Source organism: Ischnura elegans, chromosome 3 (assembly GCF_921293095.1).
Source record: "Ischnura elegans chromosome 3, ioIscEleg1.1, whole genome shotgun sequence".
Lineage (NCBI taxonomy): Eukaryota > Metazoa > Arthropoda > Insecta > Odonata > Coenagrionidae > Ischnura > Ischnura elegans.
Window position 1 is genome coordinate 130,187,426 of NC_060248.1, and position 15,334 is coordinate 130,202,759.

The 15,334-nt window shown below is 36.8% G+C and overlaps 1 protein-coding gene across 1 annotated transcript in view; it reads left to right on the forward strand.

The window, feature by feature from the left end:
* LOC124156578 (mitotic checkpoint serine/threonine-protein kinase BUB1-like) overlaps window positions 1-15,334 on the forward strand; it is a 35,314-nt gene that overhangs the window by 5,684 nt on the left and 14,296 nt on the right. The window contains exons 5-10 of the mRNA XM_046531206.1: window positions 1,142-1,316; window positions 1,990-2,156; window positions 2,303-2,539; window positions 3,538-3,709; window positions 4,452-4,891; window positions 6,516-6,628. Of these exons, the coding sequence (XP_046387162.1) occupies window positions 1,142-1,316; window positions 1,990-2,156; window positions 2,303-2,539; window positions 3,538-3,709; window positions 4,452-4,891; window positions 6,516-6,628 (1,304 nt within the window). The remainder of the gene's footprint in view (window positions 1-1,141; window positions 1,317-1,989; window positions 2,157-2,302; window positions 2,540-3,537; window positions 3,710-4,451; window positions 4,892-6,515; window positions 6,629-15,334) is intronic.

Below are 15,334 nucleotides of genomic sequence, written 5' to 3' on the forward strand. Positions count from 1 at the left end.
TGATTGTTTTTGTAAAGGCTTAATGCAACCCATTGGTTGAGGAAATTACTAGCAAAAGTAATCTACATTTCAAGACTAGAAAAAAATTAATTTTTTAACAAAAATCCTAAGTAAAATTTTCAGTGGGATAGGGTATATTAAGAATAGAATAATAAAATGTATTTTCAGTTTTAAAATTTCCTTACTCAAACTTCCTGAAGCATACAAACGTATTTGATACATTTTTTAAACAATGGTATTAGCGGGCATTTCCTTGGGAGGGAAAGGTATTATGTATCAGCAAATTGGTGTCTAACTTAACCCTTATCGATAAGTTGCCACTTTGGTACTGCATTCATGAAAGCTATGAAAATTGTTGAGCAAAAAACAATGATTCGCATTTCTTTTATCTATTCTGAACCTATCCATCTTCAATTAACATCCTCCGATTCTTCACCCTAATTTATGGCAGAACTTATACCCTTTTGCCTCTTGATGATGACCTTACCTTGGCCCACAGAAATTCTAATGATTCCACTAAATATTTGATCACTCAAACCTATGGTTCAACACATTCAGTGCGGAGCATGTCAATTGACGTGATCCCGTCTAAGCTGATGTCAATTGATGTGCTCTGCCGGTCGGGCCAGGAGCCCTTTCTCTGCCTCCGTATGTGACTAATATCCACTTTCGAGTCTTCCAATCATGTGTATGGCCTTAAGCAAGCTTCCCTCTTTCGAACCGTGTGCACCATTTGTAAAAAGCGGTATTTGAATGGAAGTTATGGTGCGGAAATCTCCCATCTGTTTTTCTTTCTTATTTTTACGGCCGATTTTGACGACTTTAATGAAAATCGGGCCTGCATTGAATGTGTTAAGCGTTAGAATTCATTGCTACTCATTCATTGCATTTGTGGCTGAAAATTTATTGTTTAAGGTTAAACAATAGCTGGTATACAACAGGAATTTTATGGGTGCATTATTTGCATTATTGCAAATAATGCACCCATGCATAGGTGCATTATTTTAAAAATACATGTGTACTTGTAAAAGGAAAAGATTTTGGTGTGTAATGAAAGTTAGGAGGATTGGTATTTTTGGGTACTTTGATAGTGTTGAAAAGCTGCTCTTCTAATTCATTTCATTTAATCTGTGTGGCCTAGGATCAGCAAGTTGGTGAAGCAAGGAATACGGTTCATCTGGATAAAGTTCCTCTAGGTCGAGCTCATGACAGAGAGAACACGAGGAAACCTGGCAAGTGGACAATAGGAGGATCTGCAAAGAGGCCTGCTCCTGCTGTTGCCACCACCCCACTGGCCTCTTCTCTTCCTTTCAAAAGTAGGTACACATGCCCAGATAAAGTAGAAACTGGATTAGAGGTTTTCCCTGCCAATCAGTTTGATTTTCAAGTCCCAAATTAAAGTCCATAAGTTGTATGATAATTTTTCCTGGATAATGCTGCTTAGAAAGCTTTCGTGGTGGAAAAGTTTTACTGACAAAACTCAAATGATGTTTTTCTGTTACATTCTACCTACATTAGTGGTGTTGGAAGATTTTTGTATAATTTTTGAATTTCACTAACCCTTATATTTTTTAAAGTTGGTGATGCTGATTTTTTTTACGCATTCAAGTGATACAGGGTAGTCAAAATTTCTTGGTGAGATCATTTGGTATTTTGATGTCTTTCTGATTTATGGGCTTTGATTGATGTTGTTTCTGTTGTACATGAAAGTACCATTGAATGTGTGAAAGAAGTGGAATCATTGTCTGTAGCTTAGAGGAAAAAATTCTGCAAACCACCCTGGGTTCCAAAATTTTACCTGCTCTTTCCATCATAAGAAGTTTACCTGTCTAATAAATTTTCAAACTCATGGTCATTTAAAATCTTCTTATCAGGGTCCTACTGTAGTGTTTAATGCAACTAATATGACAGTGCATTTTAATTGCTAGGCATTGCTATGTTTCCAGTTTTTACCTTCTCCTCAAATTTCTCTTTATTTTCATGTTTCAGTCAGTGAAGATCCGCCTTCTGGGAAAGGAATCTCAACTCCCGGTGGACTTTGCTATTCTCAGAATGTTTTCAAGCAGAGGAAGGTGGAGAGGGATGATTTTGACTGTCCACTTGCCATCTTTGAGCCACCAGACCCTACCAAGAAAGTGATGTATTGTAAGGAAAAGGTATGACACCCCAAGTGGGACAAAATTATTATTCTATGAGTGAATGTATGGGGATGACGTTACAGAATTGAAACTTGTTATTGTCACATTGTGTCATTAGTTTATGTATATTTTGACAGAAACCTTCACTTCTTCATTCTTTTTAGGTTTATTCTGGTGGAAATGAATTCAGCCTTGAAGAAATACGTGCCATAAGATATTTTGAGGCTGCTGAAGAGGAGAAAAAGAAGGTGGCTACAGAAAATCAGGAGAATAAATTAAGCAGTCAGTCTGATGAAAATGCTGAGGGGGGCCAGTCTTTGGATTTGATGGAAGACCTATCCACTCGCAACAACAACTTTGTTACTCCGAGTAATAAAGGGAAATATGGAAATCGTCAAGAGGTATATAACTATGGAGTGTTACATGTGAATTTATTCATATACCACTCTGGTTCAGTCTAATTATGGTTAAGAATATATAAATTTGAAAAACCCTCATATTATTTGATTTAAAGCCATGGGTGAGCTCTTTCATTCTATAGTTTTCGTAAGTACCCATTGCTGAGTGAACGTAGAAATGAAGGGAAAAATTTACCTTATTGAATAAAAATTGCTGAGCCATATTTGGTTTGTAGTAGCAGGTTCTGATGTGCCATCATAGCCTTTGCATCCATGGTCTCTTTATATAATGTATGTGACGAAGGCTATTGCAAATTCAAATTTGTTTTATTGTCCAATAAAACTATTATTATTATTATTGTATACTTTCTTATGTGCTGCAAATAAAAGATTCTGTAGGTATCTGCATAATTTCTAATAGAAGTGTAGTTCATAAATGCAACTTGCAATTAAATAAAATTGCATTATGTAATTGACTGACGGATATGGTGTACTGAATATCTTCCTTCCTCTGTGAATGTAATATTGCTAAAGTGAAACAGGTTTTTAAAATATGTGTTATCCATTGACTAAATTGGATATCTTTAAATGGAGAGGCCCTTGAAATTTCCAATAATTCGCAGAATTTCAATTGAGAGGACAGCCTTTCATAGTTTTGGCGAGGGTAAGCCAATGAATCACTGGATGCCTGATTCTAATGGCTAAACTGGTGAAATAACCTTATTGCAAGGGCTCATTCAAACCTCAAGATGCCAAATGAAACACAAGAGAAACTCCATTTTGTTTAAAGATGAACCTATGTGGGGTATGTCCCGATAGTCATAGATGCCCATTAAGTGTGACTCAGGGGAGCCTTCATAAGAAACTTTGAAGGCATGTTTGAAGAAAAACTGATGTAATATCAGTAAGAACTTGGGCAATTATTTTCGAGAATCAATGCATAGATAACTCTTCTCAATTCTATGGACAATAAACTTGATTAATTTCTTTTACTGCTGCAGGTATTCCACGAAGGAAGACCTAAAGGACCTAGCAGCTACCACCCCAGCCCCATGCAACAGTTTGACTTCATGTCTGCTCCATCTCCAACCATCAACACCAGAGCAGCAAATGCTATGATGAATGAGCTCTTTTCCACTACCTTTACCCAGTGTCTTGGTGACTCACTTCTTGGTAAGCATTGCATATGGAGGTGTAAAACCACTAAAGACAGGCTAAGAAGTTGGTATCCATGTTTACTAGTCCTAGCTTTAGCCTCCAATTTGAATTATTTCTCAAGGTGGACGTTGTAATATCTATCCTTTTTTCAACCCATCTGTCTTGCCTATTTTCTTCCCTCTTGTTTGCCTGAAACCCTTCCCGCTATCAGGAATTTCAGAATCTCTTTTTATTCCTCAACTTCCTTTTTCTTCCTTCTGTTTTCTCTCCTCGTTCACCTGGCTGAGCCCTTGGTTAGCCTCTTAGTACATTGGTGATATCTTCTTCCCAAAATGACGCACGTCAAAAGCATGTTGCTAACTCACATTGTTCTATCTGTATTTTGATTTCTAAGTATTCCTAATAATGTTACAATCCTATTTAGACGTTGACAGCCTGATGTTGCATTTACAACTCGAAAAGGTAGATTCCATGGTACAGAGGAGGAAAACAAACTGTAGGCTTTTGAGATTTGTACTGGAGGATCTATGTCAGGCAGAAACTTTTTCTTCGTTTTGTTTAACTTGATATGTAGTATGTATTGGGGGGCCTTCAAAATTATAGTGCAGTATGCTGTATCAACTTAATTCGTTAAACATGTTGCCTCCTCCAAAAATAAGTAATTTTCTGTAATTATTTTATACATGCTATTTTTGTATAGTTATGAGATGTTTGCACATAAAATATTCTTATAGTATTAATTTTTTTAAATTCTTAGTCATGCCTCAAGAGCCGCAGCCAAGTGCGCCCAAGTTTGAAATACCTTGTGATGACAATGCTACATTCCCTGACTTACCAGACAAGGAAGAAATGCTTAATTATCAGATGCCAAAGGCACCATTCTCTATACACTGCAGTGAAAATATTTTGTTTGAACAATCACCTCTAAATGATGAGAATAACTGTAAATCTGATGAAGCGGAGGAAGTCGACAAAAATTGGGGGGCACACATTCCTTTTGTGCCTCCTCCGAAAGATGAGGAGAACTTTGGGGGTGACGACGATAGTTCCAAGGAAAATTGCTGTCCCAATGACTATCAGCCACCGGCTACCAAGGAAAAACGCCCATTAGCTGGTATTCTTCTTCCTTCAAGGAATGTTCCGTTCAAGCCTTTGGAAGAAGAGGACTATGCAGAAGAAAAAGAAGATGATGTAAAGGTATGATCTAAACTAGAGTAGACATGCTTGAAATTATACACATGGAAGTTTTAGTTCTAAAAAGAAAGCTGTCTTTGGAATGATACAATTGGAGATCTTAAATGCATCGTAGTATGGTAGTAAATGTGTGCAACTTGTGTATATTATCAGCAGAAGTAGTTTCTATAGTTAAGTTAAATTGTGTGGAATATTTTGTCATTGCTTTTGTATCAACTTTTGTGTGAAGAGAATTTGGTTTGGTAGGCTTTGTTGGTTCTTCATTTGAAAACCGTAATTGGAACTGAAACACAAAAGTGTCTTATCTGAAATAAATGATGCAAAATCCAATTAGAAAACTTTTCACGTGCTAAAAATGAAGGCATTGGATTAAATTGTGGTTAAATATTATTTACATGTACATAAATATGCCATTAAATGCTGACTCTATAAATAATTTTTATAATTTAATTTTTAATTAATCTAATCTTAAATTACCAGTTTATCTCCAGTGAAAAGGCTAACCTTAATCTTTCCATCAACAAAAATGTGAAAAACACCAAAGCAAAAACAGTCTGCAACTGTGCAAGATGCAAAGCATGCACTTTCTTAATTATCTGAGCCCCTTCATTAAAAATTCCTTGCTTTCCCTCTCCCCTTGAATGCCATCTATCTCCGGCACCACTGAGAGCATTATACATATCCTCATATTGCCAGCAATATCCATATCGATGGGGCTGTCCTCCACAACCCCATCTGCATCCAAATGAATGGGCATTGCTCATCCCGCAATAATGTGTCCTCCCTTTCCGGTTCTCTTCCTGTCACCATCCATGACTTCTACCGCAACACCTCATTTGATGAGACTTCCAAGGCAGGCATGTTGGCCTCTGCAGAAAAGTTCATGGACTTGGAGTAAACCTGCATCTGGGCATTTTTTTGTTTTTTTCAAAGCCAAGGATCCACCGCACTCAATGGAGCACCAACCAACGATGATATCCCCTCGCCATCTCTCCCTACCTTTCCGCCACCCTTCTTTCATCCCAAACTTCCACCAACTCACTAAGAAAACCATATATGTATTTACACCAGTCTTCCATTCTAGTTCCTCTCCTATCTCAAGTAAGATGTGATGTTGACCCATCGTTAAATCAATTCATGGTTAAAGACATTTAAGTGCTTTCTCATTTAATTTTACTATCACATTGTGTTTTTGTGTACTCACTCTGCCCAAAAAGTACCATATTTCTCAGAATATAGTCCCCCTTAGAAAATAGTCCCCTTCCCGTAGTGTTGAGGTTTCAGTTTCGGGAAAAATAAAAAAGTGTTGGAATATAGTCCAACGTAACTTTGTTAGAAAGGGGGTACTATATTCAGATAAATGTGGTAATTGTAATTACTATCAATATGTTTACATTATATTGATAGCAAATAAATTAACTAATTAAATAGCTTAGAATATTTTCTGCTCAATATATTCTCAAGTTTGAAACATGATTTTTGATCTGTTCCTCAAATTATATGCATTTGGGAAAAAAATCTTTCATTTTAAATTTAATGTAATGTTCATAAGTTGTACAAGTTCTTTTTTTCTCTTTGAAATAGATCTAATATTCCGCATTTTTTTCCATCTGTATTATGCTCATAGGATGTAAATGCCCCTGATAATGCAACGGAAAATAATGGTGACCACCATAAAGCTACAAGTGTCAAGAGACAGCCACCTTCTCATCGATTAGCGTGGGAGACATCCTTTGAGAAGTGAGTTTCTCTTTTTAAGGAGTAATTGGAAATATAATTATTTGGATCCTTCATCACTAACCCATACTGTATCCAATGGGTTCAATTCTCATGAAGCGCACAGAGCAAAATAATAATTGTTTTTCTAATTTTCCAACAAATCTAAATCCCTTGAATAGAAGCTCCTTATCTAATGTGCCTCCATTAAAAGAAATTTTTGTGAGGAGGTATGATGAATAATTAAATACATTATATCCTTCTATTATTTACTAACTCACAGCTCATGTTTTGAAACTAGTCGGCAGAACTGTTTGTGGACTTCAATTCTAGCAGTTTCTTGCTGGGGAATTTCACTGTCATGTTGAGAAAATTTTAGGTATACTTTTTTTTTTTAGAAAATGTGTCCGCAATTATAATATTAGTAAATACCAGGATAATTTGATAATGCTTGTGCTCTCTTTTCTCTTGTGCTTACATGCAAGCTAAAGTTATATAGAATGTGTAGGTGGATTAATTTACACCATCTAGTCCAATTCACTGTCATGTGTGGATAAGTTTTTATCATCTGAAAATGTTACACATATCAATACCATGACTTGAAAACTATTCCTACCGTTAGCGCAGTAAGTCCTCTACTTGCGAACATTTGAATTATGACCTTTAAAAATACGAACATTAAAAAAATTCAAGCATGACCAAAATTTCAAATTTGGCACTTTTGGAGTTGGTTGTGCAACACAATGTGGGGTAGAGGAACTCTTACTTGGGACACAGTCTGAAGAAAGTATGTATCAGTTAATGGGTTGTGAAATCAGGATCTGTTCAGCATTTTGCCTGTCCTTTGTTTGCGGGTAAAGCAAAGTGATTTCGGCTACTGCCACGTCGCACGCTTAGCTATGTCATTATGTGAAAATTGTGAGTTAACACAACATTGTTATGCAGTGTTGTATTTGGCAGGATAACCACACTCAATGATGCCATTCATAGGTTTATCAGCTTACGAACGAGGTCTAAGAACACGTCTAGTTCATATGCTGAGGATTTATTGTGTTAGGGAAGATATCGACCCTATATTGTGTCATGCAGCAGTCAAGGATTTTGTGTTTAAGGCTCCCGGATACCTAGTCCAAAAACTGCGCTGCAGACGTTTGGGCAGATTCGTCTGTGGCCTCTGTTACTGTATGCACATAACATTTGAATGCTTATTTACGAAGAAGAAACATGGATATTTAAAAAGATCGTCGTAATTTTTCATTTTTCGTTTTTCATACTGCAATATTGACCACGGAAAAACACTAAATTCGGCCAAATTGGCTGCCTGCTACGGCGTGTAAGATGACGGAACCCAAAATGTTTTACGGTCTTTTTTAAACGATAATCCTTTATCTTCATATTAATCCATACCAATTTAATGTAGTCCTCATAGTAGCGGCACTAAGTCAATCCATGCGAACCTTTGCACGCTATTTTTCGTTCTCCACGGCTGCGTCATTCTCCCGTTCACATCGCCTCAGCCTCTGAGCGAGTCTCAGCGCGCTGGAGGAGGGGCAGAGGAAGGAGGGAGCGCTAGCATAGGGTCTGTTGCCGTCAGTATGCCGGCAGCCGCCGAGTAGTCCTCATCCAATGTAGAATGTGCGCTTTGTGAGGGGCGTTTAGCGTGTGATGTGTACTCCTTTCTTCTGAGCCGAATTTGATTCTGGGTCAATAACACGCTCAGAAATAGGAACTGATTCATGGTAGACGAGCAGAACGTGGCGTACTTTTTTAACATTACATGACTTCATGGCTAGATTACTTTCTTCATCATGATGATCTTTTTCCATGAATATTTCGTTCCCGTGTTATAAAAAAGTGATGTTTTTCAATGCAAGCAAGAAGCATTTGCGCATGCACAGTATATGCGAGGTAATGAATTTTGTATATATAGTATCGGAAACGCCGGTAACGGGGAAAAATCCTACGTATTATCCTGTTTGGTTTATATGAACTTCAGTATTAAATTGTATCGCGTTATTACTGTCAACGTGGTAAGATAATATTTTCCTTATATCGGTGTATTCTCTCTTGCTAAAAAGTTATCAGTGATATACAGATCAATATCAAACTCCGACCATGTTTTATGGAGAAGGTTAGCTCGGGAATTTACCGTGCCTACAGTTCTGCGAAAATCATAGTAATTCTTGAAAGTTCATTGCGCGTCATCGATTACGCTTCGTGGACCTGCGTGCGGATTTACATCTTTGTTATAGAACCGTATATAGTTTCTCTAAGTGATTTCAATTTTGTTGTGAGGTATATCAAGAACCCATGGACAACGTGTACTACGAATGATGTTTTGCAATATGTTTATTAAAAATTTAATGCGAATTCTAATAAACTTGCGTGTTCTAATCCTAAGAAAAATATCTAGGAATCCGGCTTTTTTAAAAACTCACTTCTACACTTCGTGCCCGACAATAGCATTTTCATTAAACTTACGTCCTTTTTTGTCTATGCAAAATATTGACGACGAAAACAATAACAAAGTTATAGTTCAAAAGATATGACAGCATTATTCGTAACTCCTGCATGTATTGGAATGGAGCATACGGAAAACCATAAATCCGAACACTGATGTGCATCGTTCCACGGACTTTTTTTCCTTTTCCCTTTGTAAATACAAGACGAAATTCGCTGTTACATAATTTAGAGGGAAGTTTCTTTGCACCAAATTTACTCAAAATCATGGTTATGTGGATGCCTTATTTTAAATGGAACCAGTGTTGTTTCTTAGGAGACTTCAAAATTACTGATTGATTTCAGGACTCAGCTTGTGTCTCTAATTTATTTTTTTATTATAACATCACATCATTTACACATACATTTGTCAAGGATTCACGGCTGCATACTTTTGATTAAGCCAACAGGATGCTCGCGTTCACGCAATATCCGCAACATCTCATACTTAAATATTTCGCTCCATACAAATGTGATAGTTTCATGCCGCCAAGTGCATCAACGTCATTTTAATTTCGACTAAAAAAGGCTACCCGGACCGGAGTATATAATGCCTCATATTGCTGATCAAATATTCATGGTAATTAATCGACATGATTTGGATGCTTTCTACATTACTTTTAACGCAGTATTATTGTGTAAATTAGTTAATTGAGCGTACCACATAATTTCAGCAAAAATTATCCGGTTACGCTACTCTGCGTGACAGGAAATTGTGTGCGGGGGAGGGAGAGTGGAAGAATACGCTCTTATTATTAATAAAACATGTGCACCTTCTCGTACACAATTTCGTCGATTTACCTGCGAAGCCAATATTTGCAGTAAATACGCCGCAAAAAGCATCTTTTTTAACGCTATATTTTTTTTACTCACGTCTCGAACTGAAAGCTTTGGTAGAATAAGTAATCGTCTCCAGAAGAGCAAAGGAACATACGCACCTATAAAAATAACTTTTTAACAATTTTAACAACTAACCTTTTATGCGCACATAGATTATGTGAACATTCACGCCCATTCTAACATTGGCAACAACGTCCACCAACGATATACGGCCTGAAAATAGCCAAAATGATTGAGTCCGTCGTGCATCGATACTTATTAATTAATTTTTCTGTAGCATTTATAAAATTAAAATAGTAAAAAGAATTATAAAATTAATTTTTGCGATAGATATGCTTCGTTAGTTTTCACATGAAAGACTTCTGTCGGGAATTGTATTTGAAAAGGGATTTAAAAATTTTCTTTACAGAGTACCGCCATGCCTATTGCATTAACAGATGAAAAAATAAGATATGCAAGTAAAAAGCAAAGAAGAGAAAGCATATTTTTTTCATGAAGAAAGCATTGGTGAAGTGGTATTGCACCCTTGTTCGAAAATTATTTTATTGCTGGCACTGATGACTCAATATTTTTATCCATCTTATAGCGGGCATCATTGTAATACATGGTAATGAACAAATTAATAATATTTATGAGGATTCCGGAGATGCTACAAATACAGATCTAGGAGATACTCCGCAGACCAACAAAACAAAATCTGACATAGAAATTGCCCATATAATGCTGGTAGAATTTATGCCACCTCCCATCCCACATATATATTGTGGTGGCTATATGTTATGGTAGAGAGGAAAGTTAACTTCAGAAGTAGCTTCAGTATTAAAAGGGAAGCTGAGTAAGACAATGGTATTAATAAATCCGGTAAGGGATGTGGATTCTGGTTGTAGAGCTTGAGGCACGACCTACCAACCTAGTAGTAGCTCAAGTCTACAAGTCCGCTAACATTCATATGGAGAAAAAAGTAGACGAGGTAATAATAATTGAAATCCCTGGTTTAAAAAATTCAAGTAATGATGGGGAACTATAACGCCTCAGTCGGGGAGGGATGAAGGGCTACGAAATAGGAGATTTTGGATTAGGGAACGCGAAACGATCGGGGAGAGAAATCAATAAAATATTGCAGGAAAAACAAGTTATTCATCACAAAGGCCTGGTCCAATTGTCCTAAAGTGCGAAAGTCTACCAGGAAGAGTTCAAGGGATACGGAGATACACCAGAAAGACCACATAATAGTAAAACAGACGTTTAGGAATGGCGAAAAATACAGCGCATTCTCCATAAAGTAAACGAAACGTTATATTCAAAAGACTTGAGAAAAAATGGAGGTGAGGAAATAGAACGTTGAAACTTTAATGGGAATATCAGGAGAGATTACTAGAAACTTCTGGAGATTCGTATGGCAAAGAAAACTTTGATAACGAAGGAAACTAAAAAAGAAATTGCGGTGACAAGGAAGTGGAAGAATGTAGACACAGTACAGGGAAAATTCTAAGTAAAATTAATCATGTATTACGGTGAGAAACCAAGAAGAGAGAAAGAATTGGTGGAAAACAAGGAGAGACACTGCGAGGAAATGGAAAAGATTCAGAAGTAACGAGAGGTAGACGAGTTGTACGTCAAGGTGAAGTTGCTATCTGGCGGCAAAAGAGGACAAGCCATGTCAAAAATTAATGATAAAAATGGAAGGATGCTAACCGAGCAAATCGAGGTTCAGAGTAGATGGATGGGGAAAGAGGAGGATCTGCATGACAGCGTAAACAGGCAGGAAATATTTAACATTTAGAAGGGTCAGTGGTGTAGCATAATCTTGAGCCAAGGAAGAGGCCGCTTCTAAGACATGGGAATCGAGGGAGCTCTCCCTGATATGAAACCTAGGAAAGGTGTGGATGGATAATATCCCATGTAAGCTGCAGAATAATCTAGGTTAGAATGGTAAGAGAAGGTTATTCGAACTAATACGCAAGATATACTTATGAGGAAGGGTCTTGGCGGGAGGATTTCGCGACAGTGGACAATAAGGATAAAGTGGTACTGAGGATATTAGAGAGAAGAATAGAGAAAGGGACTATCAATTACTTGGGCGAAGATCAGATTGGATTCAGAAAAGGTAAGTGAAGATGCATTTGCGGTAATGAGGTCGCTGGTGAAGAGGAACCTAGACTATAATCATGTTGTGTTTGTCTTCTTCGTGGATTTTGAAAAAGTATTTCATAGAGTGGACTGGACAAAATTATGGATATTCTCAAGAAAATAGGCGTCAATTGGAGGGACAGGCGACTCATTTGTAATCTTCATATGGCCCAGACTGCGCAAGTGAAGGTGGCGGACGGAGAAACTGGAAGGGAAGCTTTGGCTGAGTAGTAAGGCAAGACTGTTCACTATCTCCATTGCTTTCTAGAGTAGATGCTGAGGTGATGGCAAGAGAAGCGTGGAGTAAAAGTGAGAGGAATGATGTAAAATCAGTAAGGTTCACGGACGATCAGGCGTTGATTAGCCAGTCAGCGTGAGGGCTGAAGGGTATAGTGGATGCATTAGACAAGAGATGCGATGATTATGGCATGAGAATTACTCACAAGAAGACTTAAGTCATAATTACGTTAATCAAATTTCTAGGAAATTTAAATGTATCCACGCGACGTTTTACTCCCTTCGCAATAAATGTTACCCACAATTTATTAAAACTATTGATAATGTGTTAGTGCAATCATAATTAAACTACTTGATAACCTGCTGGTGAGGGGTATTAAAATTCGAGCAGTTGGATGCTGATTCTCCAAAAAGCGATAGACCGATTGTTACAAAATATAATTTGAACCGTTCTTCCCTATAAATTTGTAGATTTACAGTTCTCCCTTTACGTCACCATTACCTTTTCAAAGTATCCAAAATTTGCTACCCCATAAGTGGATATAAACCTTAAGAAGAACCTGAAACCAATGTATTAAACTTAAGATTTACAAAAATTTATGTTTTGCCGACGTCAAATTTTACCGTTCAAACACTCATTTGTCTATGTAGGACAAAATTATTTTCTTGATGGTCAGAAAGTATATGAGAATCAAATAGTTTAACATTCTTTTTTTTAAAGATTAAATAAATGGTAACTTAATGAAGAAAATCCAAATAAAATCATTTGTTAATAGTGCGTTTAATGCTCAATATATTTTTTTGCACGACAGGTTTTTTTCAGTGCATTTAATAAAAATTATTATTTTTTCAAGCATTTATTATGTTTCGTAACTGGTCTCTTATTAATTTTTTCAATTCGTATTGTCATTTGTCTTGAGGTATCCTACAGGCAAGGCCTAAATGGGATTCCTACTTTACCCTTATTTATTTGAAATGTAAAATGTGTTTTTAATGATGATTCCACGGATAAATAAAAATAAATTGGTTAATTATTTATGCGGTTCGTAAAGATTCACGTGCTACGGTTGTGACACAAGATAAAAGTAGGTGGACAAGAACGGAGAAAGTGAAGCGGACGGAGACGAGGAGGAACGACGAAGTGTAGGACATAGTACGAGAGGAGAGAAATTTGTGTTACAGGAGGGAATGTTCGGTAAACGAGAGATAGGTAGGAAATAAGAGATTTGATGGAAAGGAATTTCATAGTGAATTGAAGAGGAAATCCATGAAAGGAGGAAATACAGCCAGAATGTTTCGTAAATACTCATTACAAACCTACCTTAATCGGTAGGTTACTAGTAATAATACATCAATTTTGACACATATTTTTGTACGAATTATTTTTATGAAAATTGTAAAAGTGTCTAAAATACCATAACACGCGTTTTCGTCATCCCTATCGTCCAGTTGCAGCCTCCACGTAGAAGAAATTTCCTCCCGAGATTCTCCACTTGATGATTACTGTGAAATACGGGAAGGAAATATTTATCTGAAGCGAAGATCACAAGTTTTTTATGAAATCCAGGGGAAACAGAATATTTCACGAAAGGGGCATTGTGTATTTTTCTTTTGTACTCCACGTGGATTTATTTAAGAAAAAAATTAGAGGGACAAGGCTTTATGGGAAAACCTCATGGCGGAGAAGTTAAAAACATTTTACCTTCTTCCAGAAATATTTAAATTGGAAAAAGTGGGAAATTAATTTTTTTATGCATCGAGAGTAACGTTTTTCATTGAAAACGAAATCTCTAAAATATTTTGACGGGTTGAAACACCATGAAGAACAAACGATATTCTCAAAAATGTCAAGGAATAATAATAATAATAATAATTTATTCGCTGAAGGCAATACAATTGCATAGCTTCGTCAAGTTACATTACATAAAGGATAAAACACAAACAAACAATGGCAATAGAACACTGTGTATGCAAATGACAATTAAAGATACATCAGGACAATATTTAATACATTAATTTACATTTAAGTTTTTCCTTACATACAACATAACTCATTTAAGTTTTTCTTTACATACAGCATAAAATTCATCAGTAGAATATAAAGGTTTTTGTATTAAAAAATTTTTTAGCTCAGTTTTGAATTTTAAAAAATTGTTGATTTTTTTAATATATTGTGGAAGTGAATTGTGGAGTTTTGCTCCTTTGTGGTATGGACCCTCAGTATTTAGTGTGGTAGATCTAGTTTTGATGTGGATATCTAGGTTTGACCTGGTATGATGCTGGTGAATGTTGCCGTTTAACTCATATAAATTCATGTTATTTTTAACAAACAGAATGAGTTCAAAAATATACAAGGAGGGTAGGGGCATTATACTGGCCTTACTAAAATAAGGTCTACAGGACTCTCTATAAGATAGGTTGAAGAGAGTCCTTATGGCCTGCTTTTGCAATTTAAAAATTTTTGCACTGTGGCAGGAACTGCCCCATAAAAATATTAAAGATAATTATATTTATAGATAAAGATAATGAAATTGTACCTTTCAATTCTTAGTTGCCGGATTATATCGCTACTACAGGAGATTGCTTTAATTAGTAACCAAATCAATTAAAAGAAAAAATATTTGAATACCTCCGGGTTTATGGAGACGAAATCTCACTAATCTCTGTGCTCTACACCTCCGTAAATAATATCCATTTCCCAATCTCGAATACCGCCGTGTTTCCTTGAGATACATCTACTTCCATGCGGCGGAGAGACTAATTGTAAGCGCGGTGACACTCGGCTACCTAGGTGTTCAACAGTCACAAACCCAAGTCCCAAGTTGGCGAGAGGGTTCCCAAAATTTCAGTCATCTAAACCCCATCCCCTCCACATTGCCTCCCCTCCCTTCCCTAAACACTGCCCCCTATGTGCCCTCCCTCGAGTCCAAGGCCACTTACTAGTCGGCTAGGCTCGCTAGCCACTAGGCCGAGTTTTTGAGGGGAGGGGGGAAGGATCCAAATCTCGAAAGTGCCCGATGTACC